Source organism: Rhopalosiphum padi, chromosome 4 (genome assembly GCF_020882245.1).
Source record: "Rhopalosiphum padi isolate XX-2018 chromosome 4, ASM2088224v1, whole genome shotgun sequence".
NCBI lineage: Eukaryota > Metazoa > Arthropoda > Insecta > Hemiptera > Aphididae > Rhopalosiphum > Rhopalosiphum padi.
In genome coordinates this window covers 13,523,708-13,549,204 of record NC_083600.1, presented here as the reverse complement: position 1 = coordinate 13,549,204, position 25,497 = coordinate 13,523,708, and the positions used below count along the sequence as shown (strand labels likewise).

Here is a 25,497-nt window from a genome sequence, read left to right as displayed (position 1 = left end):
TTATTTTAATTTGAGTTAACTTCAACAAAGTTTTTTTTCATCTTATAACACCCACGACACTCATCAATAATGAAATAATATAGATAATCATTCAATTATGATGGGTGTATATTATAGTATGTATTAGAAACTTAATGCTATTTAAATGGACGGACCAATGATTTATGTGGTTACTGCGACAAAATATAGGTAATTACTTGTGACTATGGCGTAACACATAAAATAAATCAAAAAAATCTACTTACCTTTTTTACCCATTTTATTAATTTTTATTATAATGAGTTTTTAATATAGTTAGTAATTATACATCATTATTTATCTATTCTGTGGTCATACCGTGTATATATATTTATATATTTACAATTGATAGGTACTGCAGTTTCGTATACAAGGGGTATTCCGGAGATATATGACTGCACCTCTATAATTTATAGCCATATCGTATAAGTATTGTCTTAATTGTAAGTACTTACCTACTAATTACTTGGTATTATTATACTACGAATGCAACGTAATTTCATCTCGAATATGACATTTTAATTGAATTTTTAATGTTTATTTATTATTACCCTAAGCTATATAGGTACCTGGTTATTTATTTTGCATAATTTAATTATAAATATATTGGTATGAACGTATATTTTTTTTACATAATTAGGTATAAATAGATATATAAACATAGGTAATATATATGAGTGTGTATAATGTATATAGTATATAGTAAGTGGCAACAGCTATCCACTTTACAAAAGTATGACTACCGGATCCATATACCATATACATTTTATTATAATAATATTGATAAAATATATTATAGGTATATCGTATATTAGTTGTGACTTTTGTTTTGCAGATAATGTAAACATGTTAGCCAACGATTTATTTAGCTACAATATACATAATTGGCGATTATTTTTTTAACACTCATTATTTCAAAACCTATTAACATTTTTGAAAATTTTTTTATTATTTCTCGTTAAAAATACAACAACAAATATTTTTTATCATTTTTTAAGTTTTTATACTTTCTTGAAAGACAATATACATTTTTAATTTAATACTACGAAAAAATTTTTTTTTTGAAGTACTTTGATACATTAAAATCGAAATTTGGATGAGTAGCTTACTATGACTTATAATTATTTAAAGTTTTGGTAATTTTTTTCCAAAAACGTTAATTGATTATGAAATAATGAGTGTTGATTGACAATCCTAACTCGTAACTATAAGCAGCATGCATTCACGCAGGTCATCTACAATTCCAAAACTACTAGAAAATGTAACCAATTTACAAAATGTTCTATTAAAAGAAAATATTCAAACTAATCATGATGAACATTTTAAATTAGTTCACGACAATGGAAATAATCTGTATAAAATGAGAATAAATATAATGTGTTTACGTTGCAGGTATGTGATTCGTGTATAGTATAGTTAAATATCTTCAGGGTCAGGATGCCGTCTGTGTAGAAATGGATTTCGGGACAATAAGTAGCGATGGTACTTACCCTATATAATCACTTTGTTCGTTAAATATGTAATTACTAATTAGATATTCAAAAATATCATCTAAAAACCTAACTGCCAAAGAATAATGTAATTTATTATGATATGATAATTATTGTATTTATAGCAATATGATATTCATTATAATAATATACATGTTATATGTAGGTACATAAACGGTTTTTAGATACAAACAATTCAAACATGCAAAGTACCAACTATCAACACAGATCGATGACGCAACCACGCAAGTAAGTACCTTTATGTAATCTGGTTAATCTAATCTTAAGGGGTTTTTTTAAATGTGTCTATAATAACATTTTATTAAGAAATACTAGTATTTTAATTTTGAACTATGCAAAATTATATAGCAGTGTCGTTTAATTTGTCTTAAACAAATGAAAATAAGTATACTTTAACGAATATGTTTTATGTTCTATTTATTTTTATAATACATTAACCAAAATAATTCTTTAATTCTAACAAAAAATGTCAATGAACAAATGAAGTCATATTTTTTCTTAAATAATAATAATAAAATAATAATGGTTATAATGATACAAATAATATTTATAATAATGATAATAATTAAATAATAATATAAATAATTATAATAATAATAATAATTAAATAATAATATAAATAATTATAATAATAATAATAATAATAATAATAGTAATAATAATAATAATAATAGTAATAAACTACATGAGTTGAAACGATCCGAACATATATTTCGATATCAAACAATAAAACATTCACATAATTTATTGTTCAACTCTATTTTTTTAAAACATTTTAATATTATAATCTTATTTTAAGTTCAACTACTTATATTCGTTTGGATTAAGTATGCTTAAGTACAATATTATTTACAATCTAGAAATAAAATTCCAAGTGATGTATATCGTTTACATGCCACCCAGTAAACGTTCGTCAATAAGTACAAACATATTCGTCGTCATAATAACAATAATCATTATTAATTATTATATTAAAATAATAATTATTATTATTACTATTATTATTATCATTATTATTCTAATAACGTTGGTAAACAACTGCACATAGTACCAATACCTACATACATTACAACCGAGATAGGTATAATAGGTAGGTTAATACCCATAATTATTATAATATGATATTACTTTTTACAATAAAACCTATAAAGGTAAGTACACCACGGCGACAATTAAAAATATCAACAAGTTCGATAAGCTCACTATTCATTCGTAAAAATTAAAATTCGAGTAACAGTTGTATTATATTAAAACAAATACACATTGTACACCAATAATTATAATACCGTAGTTAAAATAAAATTAAAATTAAACAATGTATTCTATATATATACAGTCAAAAGTGTAACGGTATGACAAGCGCACGTAATCAAAAATTAGCTAAAATAAAAATATAACTTTTATTATAGTAATAATAATATGCTTATAATAATTTAAAAATTAAAAATTAAATTGTATTTAAAAAATAAAATAATGAAAAATGTTTTATCGTTTCTTTTAGACGCAATTGAAACTTACAATCTATGTATTATAATATTAAATAAATGTATAACGTACAATTTCTTTGTGTTCAAACTTTGTGGGATTTTTCCATAAATACATATTATAATATTATTATGATATCGGTTGAATATCTCGTACCACCATTTACACAGTATGAATAAAACGGTAATTTTACAGGGGCGAACAGCTCTCGATCGAATAATTCGAATCGACGGGCGTTTGGATCAGTTGTTTCGAGTTTTCGTTGATAATCGTCTCTTCTCGTTTTTTATCGATTTTCCGCTGTTTGGCCCGCCTATTTTGAAACCATATTTTTACCTGTAAAATAATACATTTTAATATTATTCAACTATATTATGATTTATTTTAATCAGTTGTATTATTATTATTACAATTAGTATATTGAAGCTATATACCTTATAGGTATATGGTATATTCAATAAAAATAAAAATATATAATATAGCCTAAGAATAAAATACATATATAATATTTAAGTACGCGTCATAATAATTATGAAATATTACCGATATTTAGGCGATTTAATTATAAAATTAATAATATCAAACTTAATAGTAAAATATGCAAAGTATATATTATTTCTGTGTAGATTAAAGGTATATGGTATATATACTGTTATTATTGTTTAAAATCTATACGCATGTTGAACATTTAAAATAATTGATTTAGAATTTTAACCAATTGAATTGTGTGATGTTAATTTGATTTTATATACCTAAAAGTATTTACGTGTGTATCAAAAATTATTTTTATGTATATTATAATGTTTCTCAAATAGAAATAGCATTAGGTTCATTATATCTATTGCATGAAGAATGACTTTTAGAAGGACTCATCTAGTGGATAGGTAAATTGTGTAAATGGAGATAAAATGCCTTCAAACAATATATACTCCACTTCACTTATCTAAACTTCAAATAATTATATATATATAACTGTTATACCTAATTATAATATAATTCTAACTAATTTTCAATTAAATCACTGTGTAAAATATACTTTTGAATTATATAGGTACGTTTGTAATGTAAAGGAATATACAAAATATATAATTTACATAAACTTATTTGAAAAATAATATGTAATACTTTAAAATCTATATCTACATTTTCAGAGAACGATATTCATCTCTAAAAATATAATAGCAATAACGCATAGTTAGTAGGTAGGTACCTACAAACCTACTTTTATTCTAAAAAAATTTATACTTACATATTTTTAACAGTAATTAAATCAATTAAAATTTAAACTTATAAGATAATATATGCATAAATTGTATACATCATATATACATCGATTTTATTTATTTATAAATATCATAATATGGACTTACTTGTCTTTCAGACAGGCTCAGCATTTTGGACAGCTCGGTTTTTCTTGTAATGGTGATGTATCGGTTAAAGTGGAATTCCTTCTCGAGTTCCAGACGTTGCAAGTCGGTATATACGACCCTGTACTTATCTTTAGTGCGTGTTCTACCTGTATAGGAAAAAGAAAATTATTTATTAGGTCTACCGGTTTAATAAATTGAAGGTTTAACAACTGCGCGCGAGTTTATTAATTTACACAAGAGCTGTTGCTGTGGAATAAAGATGATAAATTAGTAGCAATTTCCGCGGCACGGGTGTGCATAAGTACTATGTGACATTTTTATTGTCTATACAATCGCTTAATGTGTTAACACGGCAAGGCAAATATAAACATCAACATAGAATTTAATTGATCCATCTTCTGAGATTTTTAATTATTGTTTTATAGATATTTTATTGATCACCCATAAAAAAAGATTAAAATTAACTGAAATTAATTTATAAATCTTGATTATTTATTTTAAGACATAACGCGGATACTATAAATATATATAAATATACGACTAATCAAAATACATTTTATCACATCATCATCGTGGGTAATGTAAAAATGTCATTTGATTAATATTAGGTATATATTTTGCGTTCATTCTAAGAATTAATACCATTGGTCAAATTCGTTTTTATAATATTATAACAGTTTTTGAATTACATCATATTATATTTATTTATGCAATAATAACATGTAAGTTATATATATACCAAGGTAAATACATTAAGTATACATACAATAAATAAACAATAAATATTTAAAAATAAGATAACATAACATTATAAGCAATTTTAAGGAACGAACTTTTACTAAGTATACGATTTCGTTAGAACAATATAGGTTAATTAATCGAATAGGTATTTTGAAATAAAGACATCTTACGTTGACTCTATATATTATATATATATATATATATATATATATTATTAAACTCAATAATAGGTTTGTGTTAATATTTCTAATGTGATCACTGTGGATTGTATATGTTATTATTACAACCATAACATGTGATTTTAGTCTAGAAATAGTGCAAGTGTTTAACATTGAATGCGTTTTTATTTTATTTAGATAATAGAAAATCCTTTACAAACAAACATGATCAGTAGGTAGATCATGAATATGGCCATACGATTAAAGTTATACAATAATATATAGTATATATTATATAGATGTATAATATGTATAGACTATAGACATTATTATATCATGTTAAGTCAGCGTACTTAATCACTACAGAAAACATTATATAATATATATAATACAACTGTACCTATTATAAAACATTCTCTGCAATATCATTGCTCATTATCTTAATTATAAATGCATTTCATAAAATATAAACATATCTTTTCATTTGACGATACATATTATTCGATACAAAATCAAAAGTAGGTAATGTACTCATTTCTAGATACTTACTCTTGTAAGATACTTTATGTACCTTATTGGTGCATATAATAAATGATAGTAGGTACCTACACTAATTTTACATATGATAGTGGTGGCGTCACAAACCATTGTTTTGGGGACAATTTAATACATTTTTTTAGTTAGTTTTTAATTTCATTGAAAATAATATTTAATACTATGTTGATTTTTCTAATGGTATACATGATTCATTTTAATAATAATAGATAATATTATTATTTCTAGTTTCCAATTGTTATTACCTAATAATTTTAAAAATCATAAAATATCAATTATTCAAAATAAATTATATTATTAAAAATTATTAAACGGAATAGAGGTAGTTGTAATGTATGCTCCTGCAGTGATTCATTAAGTTCATGATCTACCACTGTGGTGTGTGTGTTGTGGTATAAAGTATACCTATTCCTTATTTTCACAAGAAAATATATATATATTATATATTTGACACAATAAATTCGCTCAAAAAAATGTACCTATATAAAAAATAATATATATTGCATTGTAGGTATACCTATAACAAAGACAGCACAAATGAAGTAAAAAAACGACCACGAGCATTAAGCCACACGAAAATATTCTTCGCTCGGTTATCTCGTTCAGTCTATTCGTGCATGTGTGCGTTGTGGTTTTAATATTATTTTTTTCACCTTTTAATACACAAATATACACGAGTGCATACACATACGCACGCAAACACACACACACACACATATATATATATAAAATATATATATACATGTTTGATTTGTTCAACGTTTTCTGTGCGTGCGTGTGTATACGGCACAACTGATAGGATAAGGTTTTTGTAATTCCATTTACGTTATCTTGGGCCGCTCGAGGTTTTTCAAATAAGCCGCCAAGCCACTCGAGATAATCCGCAGACATACACACCGGGTACGGCGACGACAACGACGAGCAGAGCCACAATTTATAATATTCCATATACAGCGCGATATCGCGAACATAAAGTACCCGTGAGTATGTTCACAGCTATTGGTTTGTCCATATAATGGAAATGTATATACGGTTATAACGCCACACCAGCATCGTGGTGTATAGCTTACTTACCGCTGCTACGACGGTAATACCTATTACATATTATGTCCTATACGGCTATAATATACATACCTAAACATAATAATTATACTCCGAGTAACCTATATTATATGATGAATGATAATATATATAGGTATCTACTGTTATATTTAGGTAAATACCAGCCGGAAACGATCGAGTTTCCTGGGGGAAATTACGTGAAGACGACTGCGAGGATATTCGTATATAATATACGTTATGGTTATAGATAATTATTACCTAGGAAATATCGAATGATTGACGAAAACAATTAATCGATGTTATAGTACTTATATCGTTTCCGCGTATAGGTAGTTGCAGATACCTATATATATATATATATAGTTGTGTAAATGTATTCGCTTATATATATCATATTATAATAAGCTTGTACGACGGGTACAATAGCTACAATATTATTATCATAACACATAATGGATCGCCGCGGTTTTCTTTTACCTTTTCGTTTAACGATTGTCCGACAAACCGCTGTGGCGTGCGGGATGAGAGAACGCCATTGGCCAGGTAACAATATGGCAGCCGATACTCGCGACTCTGTGTGAACAGGTGAACCGTGCGCGCATATAGTGCGTACGTGAACACAACACACACACATACACAGAATGTATAATATATAATATACACACTACAACTATATATATAACAGATACGTGTCTAATATATAAACATCACCTCGTATACTCTATATATACAATATACATGTATATTATATAGAAGTACGATTATGCATATATTACAGTATATAACACTCGTGCGCATCGCGTATATTTGTATTTATCGAGAATATATAATACATCATATATATATATAGATAGATAGATAAAAGTAGATATATCATATATCGTGTATATGTGGTAATGCAGTTCAAACACTACAAGTACCTTAATAGTTAATATTGTTATTATAATATATTATTTAGTTTGATGCGCTCATTATTTTTAAATTATGTGCATATTTTATCGCCAAGAAAGTCATAAAATATAGATTTTTTTTTGTATAATACGAAACGATTAATATTATCCTATACACACTAGCTCACATCCTAATCTCACACAAACATCCCCTCACCACCTTCACCGTCATCATCACCACCTATTTATAAGTCGGTTCGAGTCTCGGGGACTCAATAAACTACCTTTGCATTACCGTTACTGCATAATTTTATATAATATTACTATACGCGCGATGCAACGGCGGTGAGATTTGTTTGATGTTTTTTTTTTTTATTTTAATAAACACGCTATTGTTTCAACGCAGCTGTCGTCGAAAAAGTTGCCGAAAAACAGAACAGTCATGTATATACATTTATATATATACTAAAGTACAACGGTTGTACGCGTGGGGAACATTATTATAGCGGCCGACGATACACATAATATTATTATTATTATAACGACTCTCGAGGGATCGGTTTGTTCGGTCGATCTACACCCGCTACAGCGCCACGTTTTGTGGTACAACGACGACGACTAAAACGACTACATCGTTCGCGACAATCAACGGCTCAAATTGCGGTGGTGGTGTGTGATGATGTTGTGGGTATGCGCCGCAGACGTCCGTCCGGAGGACGATAAATCAAATCCGAGTACGACTGCGAAGCTTACATATTATATATATATATATATAGTACACGCACGTTATTATATGTGTAAACGATTTAATTCGAAATTCAAAATTTATATCGATAAAAATCTAACAGTTACACGAGCACGGTTTTTTTTAAACTCTAACTAATGTGATAATATACCTACACAGATCTAGTAATAGTGCATAGTAACAAATCTTCTTCGTTGTGATGTAATAATGGAAAATGCTTATGTACAGAAAACTACAATGATTTAGAAAGTAAAATGACAGGAGCCGGTTGAAGTAGAGCAGACATAATTATTAGGATATCACAAGGAATGAGGCTTTTGAGAATAAAGAAAAAATGAGAAATGTAAAAGTATATTAAAATCTGCAAAATATATACCATCATTTACTGCGTGCCACGATAGCAAAACATCTTAGAAGGTGATGAAAAGGACATATCAACAGAGGTAGGCCAAGGATGGATTACACGAAACACATTATGATAAATATAAATATGAATAGCTAAATCATGTAAAAGTAATGAATTATGACAGAGGGGAATTGTTTACCGCAACAAATTATTGAAGATGCGAAGAAGATATCATCATAACAAAATTAAAAAATATGTACATTTTTCACTCAAATATTTTGTAAACTTTTGAAGGATACGATTTTTATTTTTTGTGCAACCATACAAATCGTCCATTAAATATTGTATACATCACATACACTAAAAGTCAGGTGGGCAGACAGTGATGGACCACTGGGTATGAGATTAACTATAAAAAATATCGAGGGCTTGTAGTTTTGTACGAGTACACATGTCAGTACGAACACTGCAGCAGTATATATAAATATATAATATTATAATACATTGTCGTCGAGTTACATTGCAGGAATCGTTAATCGTTCAAAACAGCAACAAATATTATGTGTTTTTAAGACATCGATATTAAAATATCGACTACTTATGATGTGTAAGAGGTACATCATCGTCGAGTTTATCGTCAATGCCCAAGGTAGTGAATATTATAATTTATAGTATCTTGGATGTAAATAATATATAATGTAATAATTATTGCTCTCGGACATAATAGCTTAAATTTATCGACCAGCGGGTCGTTTTAATGGCCCTTTGGATATACACACTAATACACTATGTATAGTGTACTCGTACGTATTATGCGCTTACCGCCGTCTTCGTTTCCGATGAAAAGAATAAAAATAACATTCCGTTGCAACGTGAAACCTTTTGTTGATGATGATGTCTCCATTGGAATAAGGATATAAAAATGGAAAAAATTGAACTAAAACCGTCAGAACGTGTACAAGTATAATATAATGTGTGTACAGCTATCAAAGTTATAGTTACGACGTGTTACGACGACTGCTGGCGTTGAGTACAGGGGAGAGGGCGAGAGGGAAATGTTTAATGCAATAAAATTAAATAAGATAATGTGGTCGGTTGTTTTTTTTTTGCCGCCTCGTCGTGCTCGACACACGGCGAAAGGGTTTTCTTGATGGGTTTTAATAGCTGTGCAACGCGTTTCCTTCGTCCTGGGCAATAAAATCTGTTCAAGCGATGTCCAGACCGCCGAAACCGGTATAAACACCAATAAAATAATAAGTATTAAACGTTACCTAGTGGTTTAAATAAAAACCGATAAATTACAAAAATGACTAGGACGCGCGTTGTACGATAAAAACTGTGCATGTATGATGTATATACAATAATTCTTTTTGAACTCGACCGGCCGATCTACTGCGCGTTGGCGTTAGGCATGTACTTGTACTATTATTGTGTATTATATTATGTACTTATACCTTACAATTATACCTATATAAAAATATGCAAAACGTTTTTGAAATATAATCCGTGTAAAAGGATAGTTAAGATATAAGTTTAGGAAGGTATATTATAATCCGTTGCTTCGTCTATGCGACGCGCGTGCACGCAGAATGTAGTAGGTATGTTATATATACGCTGTTTACACTCATTTTTTAATCGCATGTATAATTATTCTCGACATTAAAAAACATGATATGAAAGTCGGATATGAAAAGTTGGAAAATATTTGTTCCAAACAGTAAATAATGTGTACTGAACCCGTCTCTATATACATATATATTTTCGTGCAGGTATACGCTGTTTATATAACATTATCAAAAATTAGTTGGGAAATTTAAATATTTGATATGCCCATGACACTATCTTTGTAAAAATGCATTTCATATGTGTAACTAAAAATAAGTTATAATACAATAGTCTTAAAGTGTACACTGTACATACTACATACGCATTTGAATATACGTAGGTGTTTATACTCTATAATAGCGGTTTCCATAATTATTATACCTAGACACCTATAGTTACTGTTTAATGTATAATATACACTGCATACCGTTATAGGTAAAAGTTAATATTTAAGGTACCTATGTCCTATATAATACAAAAGTGTGTTTGAAATATAAAATCCATCACCGAGTTTGAGATATTTTAATAAGAATTGTTTACTTTAACAAAATTTATTACAATCTATATATATGATATATATTGTCTCGTATTAAGTACGTATTTATATACATAGTACATATATATAAATATCTATCAAAATTATAATAAGTGTACATAGTTTTTATAGGAAATTGAACAAATAAAAATATTTACGTAGTTAATTTAAAAAATCGAAGAATGGTATAAATAATATACCTACATAACAATATAATTAAAAACAATTATTAAAACTAACATTAAATCACCGTCTAATAAAATAAGTATAAAAATAAGTTATCACTATAATGATCATTATTATATTATACGAATAATAATTCATGCGTGAAAAACTTGAACGTAATAATATGAAATACAATTAATTTCGAACTGTATTTTCTTACAAATAAATAGTATTTATCGATTATGATTCTTTCGTTTCGTTATGCAACTGTTTGTTCCGAAAATCCAAGAAATCCTAGGAAATCCTTCATGAAAGCTAAAGAAAAATTAGTTTGGAGACTTACCTTAAAATACAATTTAAAAAAAAGCAAAAATCACAATCAAGATGAGTGTTACTGTTTAGTACTGGTTAATATTTATGATTGACCGCCAAAGTAATTTATAAAATTATCGTATTGAAGTATATATAAGTAGGTAAAAATTAGAAAAATTAATAAATAATTTTTGTCGCGCTTTAACTCAAATACAAAATTTACTAAGCTATATGCAGTAAAAAAATATATATAGGCACCTATCTATTGTCCATCAAGGGTGTCCAACATGTTGTGAAGATAAGGGCACATTATATAAGTAGAAGTCGTTGTGGGCCAAATACATTTTAATAGTAATACATTAAAATTTAATACACAATTAATTGATAGTTTTGAAAGTGAAGTGAGGGCCGCATTAATACCTACCGCAGGTCCGAACCCCTGGTATAAATAATAATAAATAAATATTTAACGTCCTATGTGCCACTTTACTCCACTCATCTAAACTTTAAACAATTATAACACATAAAATTTATCCAAAATTTATTTTATTTTTATGTATACAATTTGTGGAAAATTAATTCTGCTTTTGAACTAAAATATATGTTGTCATAAAAAAATATATTAGTTTTTTAACGTCATAAGATTATTGTAAAACATAGTTTTGACTATATTGTAAACGTTAGTTAGTACATTTTCTGAAATAATGAGTGTCTTGCGATAAATGGATCCCATTGTGGCTTATACAATATATATATTCAGTTATAGTAAATACTCCTAGTTGAATAAGTAAGTATTAACTATAAATTAAATTAACTCACTTTTAATTTTTCGTAGATTTAATTTAGAATTTAGTTGACTGAACGATTAATAAGTTCATCTTTGTCTAGTATTAACTAAGTATAATAATAAGATTTATTTAGAAAAATAAAACCAAAATTCAAGAGTTTACCCTTATCTACAGTACAGCCTGCAGGGATAAAAAGTACGGGATGGAATATTGATTAAGGACATACATTTAAAGTTGCGTGGACAGCGTTCATACTTTTTACTAGATAGAAAGTTGTGAACTGCCTTTAGTATATTTTTATACCTATTAACTTTGATTCATATATAGGTATTTTAGGGAAAGTATTTAGTTTCATGAGCAAAGGCTAAAAAGGTCATAGGGTGTTAAAGCACCTCTGTGACTCAACCAGTCCGAGCTTGGGTAAAAATATAATTACTAAGTACTTCAAAGTACCTATTTAAAACTACATTAGTTATTTAAATTATATATATAGCGTATATACCTATATGTTTTTAATTTAAAAAAATATGTTTAACCTGATTACACTCTGTAGGTGAGCTATATAATTATACATAATTTATAATAAACTATTCTTGATAAATAATTTTAGTATATTACGGTATAATAAAATATAATGTATATATCATCGTAGGTACCGAATTTTATTTGATCAACCATTATATTATTTTCTTTATGGAAAACTACATAAATTATAAATTGTGCTATGAAATCACCAACTGATTGATGTACAACTATATTTAATGTTTAAAGAGAATAAAAAATAACAAATACCTATATTATGGACATTACAAACATACTAAAAAAACAATCAAATTGCAGCACCTATAAATATAATATATTGTGTAGACTTATAATGTAATATTTATAGTAATAACTAATAAAATTATAACAATATAATTCAAAGGATTTGTTTATGGTTTTAGGTATAGTATTAATGGACAACCGCGGTAGGCAGTAATAAATTGTAAAATGTTGTGATTTAATATCATCTCACGGAAATGTATCAGCAGCTGCAAAACCCGTAAAACTAAAACAAAATAAAAGCCGCTGATTTAAGAGTTGAGTGGTTCTACAGCGGGGCGGGTGTGTATATTTATAGGTTTGATGTATTATAATCACTTAATATATTATCAAAAACTATTGTACATAATAACTATAATAAGATGATGGGTCAGGTTTTGTTAACCTGTTTGTTCAATTTTCAAATGTATTATTGTTTCTTCTCTTTAGTTTTTCACAAGGAAAAACTACATAATATATTAATATACCATTTCAATGTACAGTATTAATATTATAATAAGACTCGACTTTTCATTGATAACTTAGCTATAAACACAACCACTGTCCGAATAAATATTTACAAAACAGAAAAAAATAATTGCAGTAAGTCCTGGAATATTGATTCCACTTAAAGTCTGAGAAATTACGTTTACAAAAAAACACATCGTATACTGTATGATTTTTGTTCGAAAGGTTAAAAATTTGATACGTCAACTGTTGCCATAACTTATTTTTTTCGAATAACTGAAACCGACCGTCATCATCGGTAATATAACATAATACATTATAAAAACCACGAAAAGTGGAAGATGTTATTTATCGACGTGGAAACAGTGGCAGCGGTGACGCGAAAGAGGAAAACCGCGCTCGTGTCCCCTGCGAATCGTCGAAAAAGCGCGTTATGCGCACAACTGGTGCGCGATCGAAACCATATACGTCTGTCCGCGGTGAAAAGGGGAAAAACGATAATATTATATACATATAAGAGAGATATAGACTGTGCGTGAGAGAGAGAGACATTATTGCGAGCCGACAGTCGTCGGCGGCAACGGCAGTGGCGTCGTCGGTATAATATTAATTGTACCTGAGGCGGTTCGCATCGGATTTCATCATTATTGTCGTACGGCGGCGGCTAAGTCGTAAAATTCTGTGTAGCATATTATTCTCATATACATACACACACACACACACACACATATATTGTAGGTATATTCGTAAAATATGTATAATGTACAATATATTTATATATGTATGATATATAGATATATAGGCATCACACTGTGCGATTATATACGAGTGCGTCTGCGGTCGGTCGTTACTCATATGTAATAAAAATACATAAAACACGCGAACGTCACGAGTATACAACGTATATACATATACATATGTTATTTATATACACAACAATAATAAGTATGTATATATTATTACATCGGCGGTGTTGCGGTCATCGCGCGTATATATACACAAACATACGCACACACACATGAATTATATATATATATATATATATATATTATATATGTATATTATAAACTATAAAGTGCTATAGTTATGTTTGTCAGCTATACAAAAAAGTGCCCGCGACGCATAATATAGTATAATAATATATAATATTATGACAATATATCCGTATGCGCCATTATAATATATATAATAATAATAATACAACTATAAAGACCAATGTCCGTCCGATAATAATATAATACATTTATGCGGTGGCGCGTATATTTCTCTAATATTATTATAATATGTATGCGTACGTACGTACAGTCACCCCTTCCCATCCCCGTGCGCCGTTTTTCCAGTACACATATTATACGCTAGCGCGCAGCTATTTCACTTGATATATAATATCGTATTTTATATATTTTACTATTATTTAATGTCCGTACCGCCGAAACCGGATCCCCGAGTTCATCGCGGAGGAACATTATAATTATATTATACGCACGTTCCCATATAATATATATATGTATATATATGCTCATTTTCCTCTTTATATATTACGCGCGTTTATAGAGGATTTTTCTACGTTTACCTGTTGCCGTGTTGGTGCTGCAGTAGTTGCCCATTATATATACATATACGCTATATCGTGTACGTGTATAATGCACACGTCATATAACAAGTATTAATATATATATATATATATTATACAGCAACATAAAATATGTACAATATTATTATAATGTTATGGCTACTATAATATAATATTACTATTATGTGTACCTATAAGTATTTTATACAAGTGTAATCTTAATCTACATCCCTAGTTTGTTGATGCGTCGCAAGAATCGTCCTGCTACGCTATTGCATAATAAATTTGCGAGGCCGACGTCATGTCGACTTAATATAATATTAAAAACGTGTCCAATTACATTGTATTATAACTTATAATATATTGCAGTGTGTGATAGTGCTAAAATAACTATGAAACATTTACAATTTTTTTTATCTCCCTAAGTCCTCAAATCCACCTATACGCCGAGCGCACTACGTCCATCACGCTGCATTCATGATAGCGACGGTTCTGTCACATGTTAAATTATTGTTTGGATTTAAACACAATAAACAAACAAACCTTTAATACGTGTAAACAAAGTATTTGTTTTCTAAAGAAAACTCTTTGGAAATAAATTTTTAATTCCGTTTGCTCAAAAACAAAATTTTGTTCCGAAAACTAAAATTTATAAAACTTTTTTTTTGAACGAATTACCTAATTAGTTATGACTAACTACCTACTTTAGTTGTTTGAAATTTGATTTTTTTATGTTGAAAATCACAGGAAAATATTCTGTTTTGGAATATGAAATTAAAAATGCTCGTTATTCTCATTCTAAAAAAGTCAAAACTTAAAAAATAAAAAATATACTTCTTAAAACGTCAATACTTTTTGATGAAATTAGTCTTTAACTTTTACAAAAATCCCCTTGTAGGTACTTATATTATATATTATTTTTATAACTTATTATTATTATACCATTTATATCTATATAATACTATCTACTAAAATTGTTTTAAGATATCAGATTTTCCTCCATAACTCGAAGAAGGTTTTCACGATTTATAACCCAATGAAAAATCTTTTATGTGACTTAGCAAAAAATGTAATATTTTGCCAATTGTTGAAATATAAAATGTCAATAATATTGACAGTATTATGTAACGAAACGGATTTAGCTACGATATTATGCCATTGCTTTATTGTTTATTTTACTGCCTTTTAAGCTATTCTCTGTTACATCGGAAATATTTTCTATAACAGTTATTACTTGACACGATTATAATGTATACAACTAAATAAATAACCGTATTAACATTATTAAATACGAACAAATGTTGAGGATTGTACGTGGGATTTTAAACAATATTTTCTTCCGTTCTTTCCATATTTATTATCACGTTTTTTTATGTTTGCGCATCTTTATATATAAACGTGAATAACTTTTAACGTTACATTAATTTATGATATTATATACAGAGATTTACTAAAAATAATTTTCCATGAGTAATCATTTTTTATTTAAAATATTATTAAGATAAAAAAATTGATCAATAGGTGTAAATACTTAAAGGAAATAATATATAGCTTTAAAACTTGGAAATAAATGTAAGAATGAAAAGAAAAAATATTTTTTGACGCTATAACATAATTAACACAAAAAATTATAAACGGAAATTACAGAAGTACCTAAATAAATAATTATTTCATATAATAATTATACGCCATGCTATAGGAATTATAGGTAATAGGTATTAAATAGGCATTATCCAAAATTACAACATTATAATGCGAATGGTGGGTCAGTCTTATCTCTCTTTTGGGGTTTAAAATACTTGTAGATTTAAAATTTAAATGTTCCTAATAGTAATCATTGGATCACGATGATTTGATCGCGGGCGAATTGCATAATATTTTAAATATTAGTGTCCTAGACCTAAAGTAATAAAATAATTAAGAAACTAAACAAGTTCGTTCAGCGACCAATTCACCAGATACTGTACTCAATTACGTATTACCTATAAATAGTCAAGATTTTTAGTTTTGCAGCTCTCTAATAATAATAAAATAAAGCTATAAGTACAATAAAATATACTTATTAAAAGAACGCGAAACGAACTTTTAACTTTCGGGTTAAATATTTTCGATAGATTTTAATTGGATTGAGAAAACAAATTCAAACAAATAATTTAAATTACCTACAGTAGTTGTTTTCTGTACAAATATTAGCATATAAATTTAAGCACGTAATAAAACTAATAATTTTTTTTTCTTTTGAGTAATACCATTTCTTTTATAAAATCTGTTCGAGGCTTTTTAAATAAGTAAAATTTTAAAAATATATAATAAGGCAATTTTCACCAGTCTATGTTTATAAATCTTATAGGCGGTCATATCTTAAAAAACTGTAACAATTTTTATTTTAAATTTATTAAAAGACAGTTAGGTATTTTTATACTATGGATAAGTTTAACTATAATATAAATAATACACAGAGGTATAGCAGAAGATAGAAGGATTCATAATAATATACGTAAAAATTTTAATAGTATTTAATAAAAATAAACGGGAAATTTGAATTATTTGTTAGGGCGGAGGCACATTATTTACAATAAACTGTGTGTTCTAATGAAAAGATAGTGTATAGATTACAATAATAGATAAGTTGGTTAAGTTTTTGTGTAAAAATATAAATCAGTTGCTTACAAAATATAATGTATAAATAACTTGTCAATAATAATAATACGCAACAGGCTACAATACTGTGTGTGCGTATATATAAGGACGTTTGGGGAATTGGGTAATAAATTAATTCAAGCAATTTTTAAAAAAGAGATGTACCTATGTATTTTCCAGATATAAGATAAACAATGTTTTAAGTAAAATTCATCAATACCTAAACGTACGTGTTTAGATAGTAGATACCTACTATAGTTTTGATCAAGTTTATCGTAGTACGGCAGTTAAAGACAGATACCTTTCAAAATTGTTTGCATTTTCAGCCTGGAATTTATACGTTAAAAAATTTTGGATCCAATGCACAATGGGTCGAAACATTTATACAGGCATCAGTGATAATAAAACTAACGTAAGTATACACATATGACAAGTAAACAAAAGGCGGCCTTAAGAGCGTATTTTTTTTTAAATTTAGAGTCGAAAAACTTAAATATTTTTTTATTTATATATAGAATACAGGAGTGGCCTAATTTAATTAATCATTAAAACTATGATCAAAATATAAAAAATAATAAAAAAAAAAAACAATTATTAATCAAATAAAGAAAAATGTGTTTTTTTAGCAAGTTTCATTAAACTAATGTGAAGAGAGTTTAGTTCATAATTAGTATAGTGTATGGAGGAAAATATCATTAAGGAAATTCGATCATTTTTTAAGCGTACTGCGTAGGGACACAAAAATGAGGCTGGCGTCAAGGAAAGTAGTGTTTATGAGTCAATTATAACGGATGTTAAAAAAATTGGTATTTTGTAGCTGTAAGAGAAAACAATTCAAGCTACTGAAGTACTAGATGGTGATCATGGGGTTAATGTTCATAAAAATAATATAACATCATTTTAGGTATGATAATACTAGCTATAAACACAAACTCAAATTGCAATAACACGTAGTTAAAAAATTATGTTCCCGTTTGAACGATTGCTATTCCCATATAAAGCAAAACGATTTGACAATACATAATATATATATAGCATAATATATTTTAATTATACGGGCGGGCGTACGGAACATTAATGACATTTGCACATCATCGCAAAACTGAGATTCCATTTAACGTTTATATGCACTCATCGCAATAAAATAATTGAAATTTAATTTTAATTTTAATTGTCGACTTCAATCGCAGTATAAGGAGTTTAAACGCCGAATAAATTAGAGAAGATTAAAACCAAATGGGAAATGTAACTCTTTAATGTAATTTTATGAGAGACTATATAATACGTATTGTAAAACCATAAATAAAAAAATAAAAACATAATACGCCGTCATAATAATAAGTAATACCGCTATTCATCAAAAAGAAAACAAAATAATTCTTATTTCGTGTAAATATCGCAACATTAATAAGAAAATACTTAGTTTAATATGTATACGAGATATAATTATACCATATACCAATTAATAAAACAAAATACTTAGACCTAAAAATTATAGTGTACAATTTAGGTAAAATCTGTTTCACATGATCACATGAACACATTTCGTACACACACGAGTACACGACACACGTATAACAGGTATAAACATTGGTTAAATTCACAAATCACTACTAGAGAAATGTGACATAATCGGTACGAAAAGCACGCGCGTATCATACGCATACATGTGAAATTGGCATAACACTATTGATTTGTTAATATTATTATACTGTAGTAATGACTCAGGCACATACTAGGTACTTTTTCCATGACGAGGCATAAATAGTATAATAAATAAAGGGCTTACTTCTAAACATTAATTTTTTCAATAAAAATTATAAAGTTTGAAATACTTAAAAAAGCATATAGGTAGTTAAAATGAGTATTAAGAAGGCATGGACAGCTTAACCCCTTAAAAATCTACCATTATTTCTTTAACATTGTATATTGTTTACAATAAGTGATACAGTTGGTTACAATTGCATGCAAAAATTAATTTCAGCTAATATTCATAAAATGTTTTCAACAGAAAAGTGTACTAAACAAGAGATGATTAACTATAGTACTATACTAAGTGATTTTTTCTGTCAACTTAATTATATTATATTACAATTATTACATTTAAATTTATAATAGTTGAGTATTAAATAATAAAATGATAAGAATAATAGACAATAAATACTTGGTTTAAATTATTCCTTATTTAATAAAATCAAAAGATAAAATATTTGTTTTTAACTTTTAAATGAAAATATTAACTTCAAAATTAAAAAATGCGACAAAATCAATTATAAATATTATTAGATAGATTCAATAGTTATAGTAATGTACTCCTAATAAAGAAACTTTAACTTCTTAAAATATAGTATAATAATAATAAAAAAAATAACACAATATAAATAATTAAATTAAAAAAATTATACTTTGAAAATCTTTTGCATTTCAATACTTTTGTTACACATTAGTTCTATAATTTCATCTAAAGTAATATTCCAATAACAACTTTCTTTCGCAATTCATTAACAATAAAACTTCTAAATTAGTTTTAATTGTACAACTTCTTAAGCGAGTTTTAATGGTTTTTAATTTCGAAAACGAACGATCACGCGTTACTTAGGTTAATGGCATTGCCAGTAAAAACGTGTTAACACTAAAAAGCTCCTTATATTCTAAAGAATACATATTATAATATTGTATATAATATTTACTATACACAGTAAACATAACATGCATTCTTCATCTACTCTTATACACACTAATGAATAAGTTTAAATTCATCTTCAGTCTTTCCTGTATCATATAATCTGATTTTGTATAAATATATCATCGGTATTTCAAAAGGCTGTTTTAGAAATTTAAAGCTAAAAGTTTTAAAATAATACAAGTTATTCTAAAAGCTAATGATGGTAAACAAGCCATTATAGGAACCGAGAACATTTTTAATTGTATGACACAGTAGGGAATATATTAAGTAAATTTCGAGATATCAAAATTACGAATTATTTATATATGTACACGATATACTTATATCGATGTAAATATTATTTTATATTTTAAACAGTTAATGAAATATTAATTTAGAAAATTTAATAACCAGAATTTTATTATTGAATAAAATTGCAACTGATTTTATTAGGTATAGGTAGATAGACAGATACTGTATTGAAAATAAATGTAAAAATTCAGAATATTTAAACATTAAAACTATAGAGAAAAAAATATGAATACCATCATAAATGTATGTAGGGATTCTACAATATATAATCATTATAAACAACTATATCCGTCGAAAATTTTGTGGTGTGCTAACAATGCGTACAACAATATTTTGACCAAAATGCTACGATTGTCTATACAATTTTGTTATTATTGACGAACCAATTAAAATAGTTTTTTCCTTTAAATCACCTACGACTGGACATCTTAACAAAAATGATTTCGCGATTATTATAAAATAAGTCCAGTACACCACCAATAATAGATACTTTTGTCGAAAACGAAAAACGAAGTTTCCAAGTCTGCGAGGAGTCACGACGGTTCATTATAACAGTGAAACGAAATGATTTAACTAACTATGACATCTGATGCTTATTAACACTTAACAACACATCTGAAAAAGGTTTATATTTACATTAATAACATCGACGCCGCGCGTTATCAGTGGAAAGCCCTGACGACCTGACAATAGCCAATATCGCGACATAATGCCCATTATATTAAAACAAAACAAAAAACAATCCCGTTCCTTTTCTCCGGCTAATAGTCAAGAGCGGAAATAGCGACCAGACCAAATTGTATTATAAGTGCGCGATGTCCATGGTCATGGAGTGGAAGTCTGCACAGCGGTTTTACTGAGTGGAGAAAGACGGTGGTTGATGGTGATGATTTTGTTTTTTTGTAATATACAAGGTAAAATAAAATATATCCGGCCGATATGTGAATAATGCTGCTCTTATTAAATCATACTATTGTAATGTATACCCTCGCAAGGTTTCTTTATTATTATTATTAAGATCATTGTCATTCTATGTTTCTAGGGTTAACAACACATGGTTACCCATTTTTCTTCTTCAGCTTGAGTTATATGCCGTTCGGCTTTATCAGCCCTAAATTAAATGTTATTTATATATCTTAACCAAGATTTATACAATTATTTATTTTTCGTCTTCTTCTTTTCTCTCCGTACCAACAAAACCACGATGATCCGGCTTAATTAAGCTTCGGCTCGTAGTTGGCGACCTGTCCAAAAATGCAGGGTTGCCTATTGGGAGCTATACAAATAGCGTAGCGTCTCAAGATATTTAACATACCTAGAATATTGATGGTTAAATCAAAGTAAACATTTTGAAGTCAAAATGTAGGACCTGCCCGATTACATGATAATAAGAAATTGAAAACTTGACCTCACTGTAGACCGTCGGTCGTCGCGAGATAGATCGTACAAAATAATGCACATATAATATTTTTTTTATTTTATAAAAAATAAAACCCTTACATAATATTTTCGTCGTCGTCATAAAAACCGACATTATAATAATAACAATAATAATAATAATAATAATATATATACCGTACCGAAATCGCTACGTTAACATTACTGCGCGACCGACGGTATAACGGCCGATAACGTTTTGGCGAGTGGTTTTCGTCTCGTCCGCGTATACACAATATACATATATACATAGGGTTTGTTTTTATTTCATTCGATTTCCCTCGCACAGTGGCCCATTATTACCGAGTCGTCCGTTATTGTCCGCATTTGTATGTGAGTGGAATTTGATGACTGTATATAAGCGTCCCGAGTCGTTACGCGAAGTGTCGGCGCGGCTGCGGTGACGGGGAGCGACGAGGGGATTAATTGGAGGGCCACCGGAATGGGCCGCTGGGGAGCCATTGGCCGCGCAACCGCCGACGCCGCCACCGCCGCCGCCGTTTGTGTGTACGTACACGGGCGAAAAACCGGAAACGGCGCGAACCGTCACATCGCCGAGGCGCGAAAATAGCGTTTCTCGTATACGCTCTGCCCTCCCCCCCCCCTTGCGCTTCCGAAGAAGGGCCGAAAGGGACGGCGAGCGGTACGCAGACGACGAGTAGTACGCCGCGCCGATGTGTAAACGGTCTGAGATACTGGAGGCGGCGTTTGAGCCTCCCGTCCGATATATTTATTCGCGCTTAATACGCGTTGTTAACGCCACCATAACGACGACGACGACGATCGTAATAATAACATTAACTGCTGCAGTGTATAATAATAATAATAATAATAATAATACATATATAAAGTTACGCGGACGAATTCAAAAGCGGAAAACCGTTTATATTATAAATATATATGACATTTTGTTTATAATTTGGCGATTTTCGTTTCGTTTTTAATTTTCCATTTCGAAATATATGCTACAGTGTATACAATTACGTGTAATTTTTTAACCATGGATAAAGAAATTTTAACGAGCGTTTCGTTTCAATATATATTTTTTTGTGTGATACTACGATGTCGAAAATTCTGAGGGTTGTTATTTTTTTAAACTGTTATAGCCTCCCAGGAAATCTTATTTGATATATATCTATATGTATTTTTAAACTATTTTAATATTATCACTAAGTCACGCTATTTTCTGCCCATTTAATGCGTTCATAAAATCGCATATATTACACTTTACTCTAAAGCACACTGCTGCAATATACAATATATAATATACAATGACGCTAACTATATTTTGAAGTGTGTATATAGTAAATTACTGAATTGCTGACGAAATAGTTAATCAAGTGGCAAGTGTTATATTACTGCAGTAATGTAACATTATGTATTACAAATTCGTATAGTAGATAGTTATAAACTGTATCTGCAATGATTAGAATACATCATGCGTTTAATACTTATAATAAAAACATTACTTAATAATAATTCTAACTATTTTACCGAAATAATTTTTATGACAATATGGCTGACAAAAAATTAACCTATAGCTATATAATACACTATAATTATATCTATACATAATCTATAAATTATATTCTACGTATATATTTCTATCAGTTGTAGACGAAAAATGTATTCTTAATATATATATGCGTATAGTAGTTATATTATTTATATTTCCTTGATTAGATACCTATATCAGTTGCTCTAAATTAAATTAAAAATTTGATATATCACTAAAAAAATATGTCATTTTTTAAATTGTGAGTGGAGCGACAAATGTATTGGCTTTACAATGATTATGTATTTTTTTCAATTTTTTATTTTTCAATTTAATACGAAAACTGTATAGAAATAGTAAAAATGTATAATTCTACAATGAGTAGTTTCTACTTTCTGGTAAGAAAACGGATCTAGTTGGTATATTGGGAAGTTAAAAGTAAAATGATTCCTGGTGCTTTTCAAAATAATTAAGAAAAAGAAAATTGAAGAAAAGTTTTTTATCCAAAACCAGTTTTTGACAAAATTGATTTTGTACTTAAATTATTGTTGTAAATTCATAAATGTATAATATCGATTACTTAAATCTTTAATTGAATATTTATATTAAAATTTTCTAAACTGAAAATAATTTTCAAAACATTTTGGACCTTTTTATGATACTTATATTTTTTTTCCTTTTTGTTTGTTTATTTTTAATTTATTAAGTAATAGTTTGTTGCTAATTTTATAGTTTTTAACTGAATTATAATATATAAATGATAATTATTATTTATTTATTTAATAATAAAAATATTATTTGAGTTCAAGAAAATAGCATATTATAAAATTAATAGCTAGATGGAAAATTATAGTTATAAAACAGTATATGGTAATTAGTTAGCTTCGTGTCAACGATTGGCCAAAGAAATGAAGCGTTAAGCGTTAATATACACACAGAAGAATGATCATGAGGGGTAATCAATTTTAAGTATATGTATAAACATTATAGCTAACAAACCTCAATATTTTACGTTGAAACCTTTTTAGTTGACAAGAAGTTGTTGGGTGCAATATATAAGATTCTAGAGGACAGATACTCTATTATTGGTCTGACGAATGTGTTGATAATTTAAATTAATTTTTTACTCGCTAAATAAAACTTAAGATTTTTAAGGCATTGTCGTGTATAAGAAACTTATATTGTACAGATTGGGACTAAATATAAGAGTAAAGATAAAACTTGGATTATGGACTGAGCAATAATGAGATGATATGGAACTATTATTGATAAATTAATGGATTTATATGTATGATAAGTGATAATATTATACACTTTTTTTAATATAAATGCTTGAAAATTAATACTAAATAATATAAATATTAATAAGTTGTTCTTATCAAAATTGAAAATATCGTAGAACATAGTTACATTTTGTTTTTAAGCGTTCAAAATTAAAATTATTATACTGTACCCATCAGTCACAAACCTAAATATAAAAATTATTTCATGATTTTATTTTTAACTTTAATAGGTACTTAAAGTTTGAAAGATTAATACAAAAGGCTAAAAAAGTAAGTTTTTAATACCTATAAATTAAAAAAAAAGTTAATCATAAATGCATTAGATAATTGTTTAATGACTGATTGAGCTCAAATTTTGATGACATTAGATTTAAATGCATAATAACAATTGATTTTATTCACTAACAATTTTTGTTTTTTTTTTTATTATTATTATTTAAAAAATATTAACTATAGAGTTGAAAAATTATTATTAATTAAATTTTAAACTATTAAACTGTAATATTCTATACAAAAAAAAGTTTCAAAATATTTAAA

General features: G+C 27.9%; 1 protein-coding gene across 1 annotated transcript in view; it reads right to left on the bottom strand.

Moving 5' to 3' along the window:
- Positions 1–2,204: 2,204 nt before the first annotated feature.
- The window catches only part of LOC132930444 (homeobox protein CDX-1-like), a 34,006-nt gene continuing 10,713 nt past the window's right edge, over positions 2,205–25,497 (bottom strand). The window contains exons 2-3 of the mRNA XM_060996322.1: positions 4,385–4,530; positions 2,205–3,350 (exon numbers count right to left, since the gene is read on the bottom strand). Coding sequence (XP_060852305.1) covers positions 3,204–3,350; positions 4,385–4,530 — 293 coding nt within the window. The 3' untranslated portion in view covers positions 2,205–3,203. The remainder of the gene's footprint in view (positions 3,351–4,384; positions 4,531–25,497) is intronic.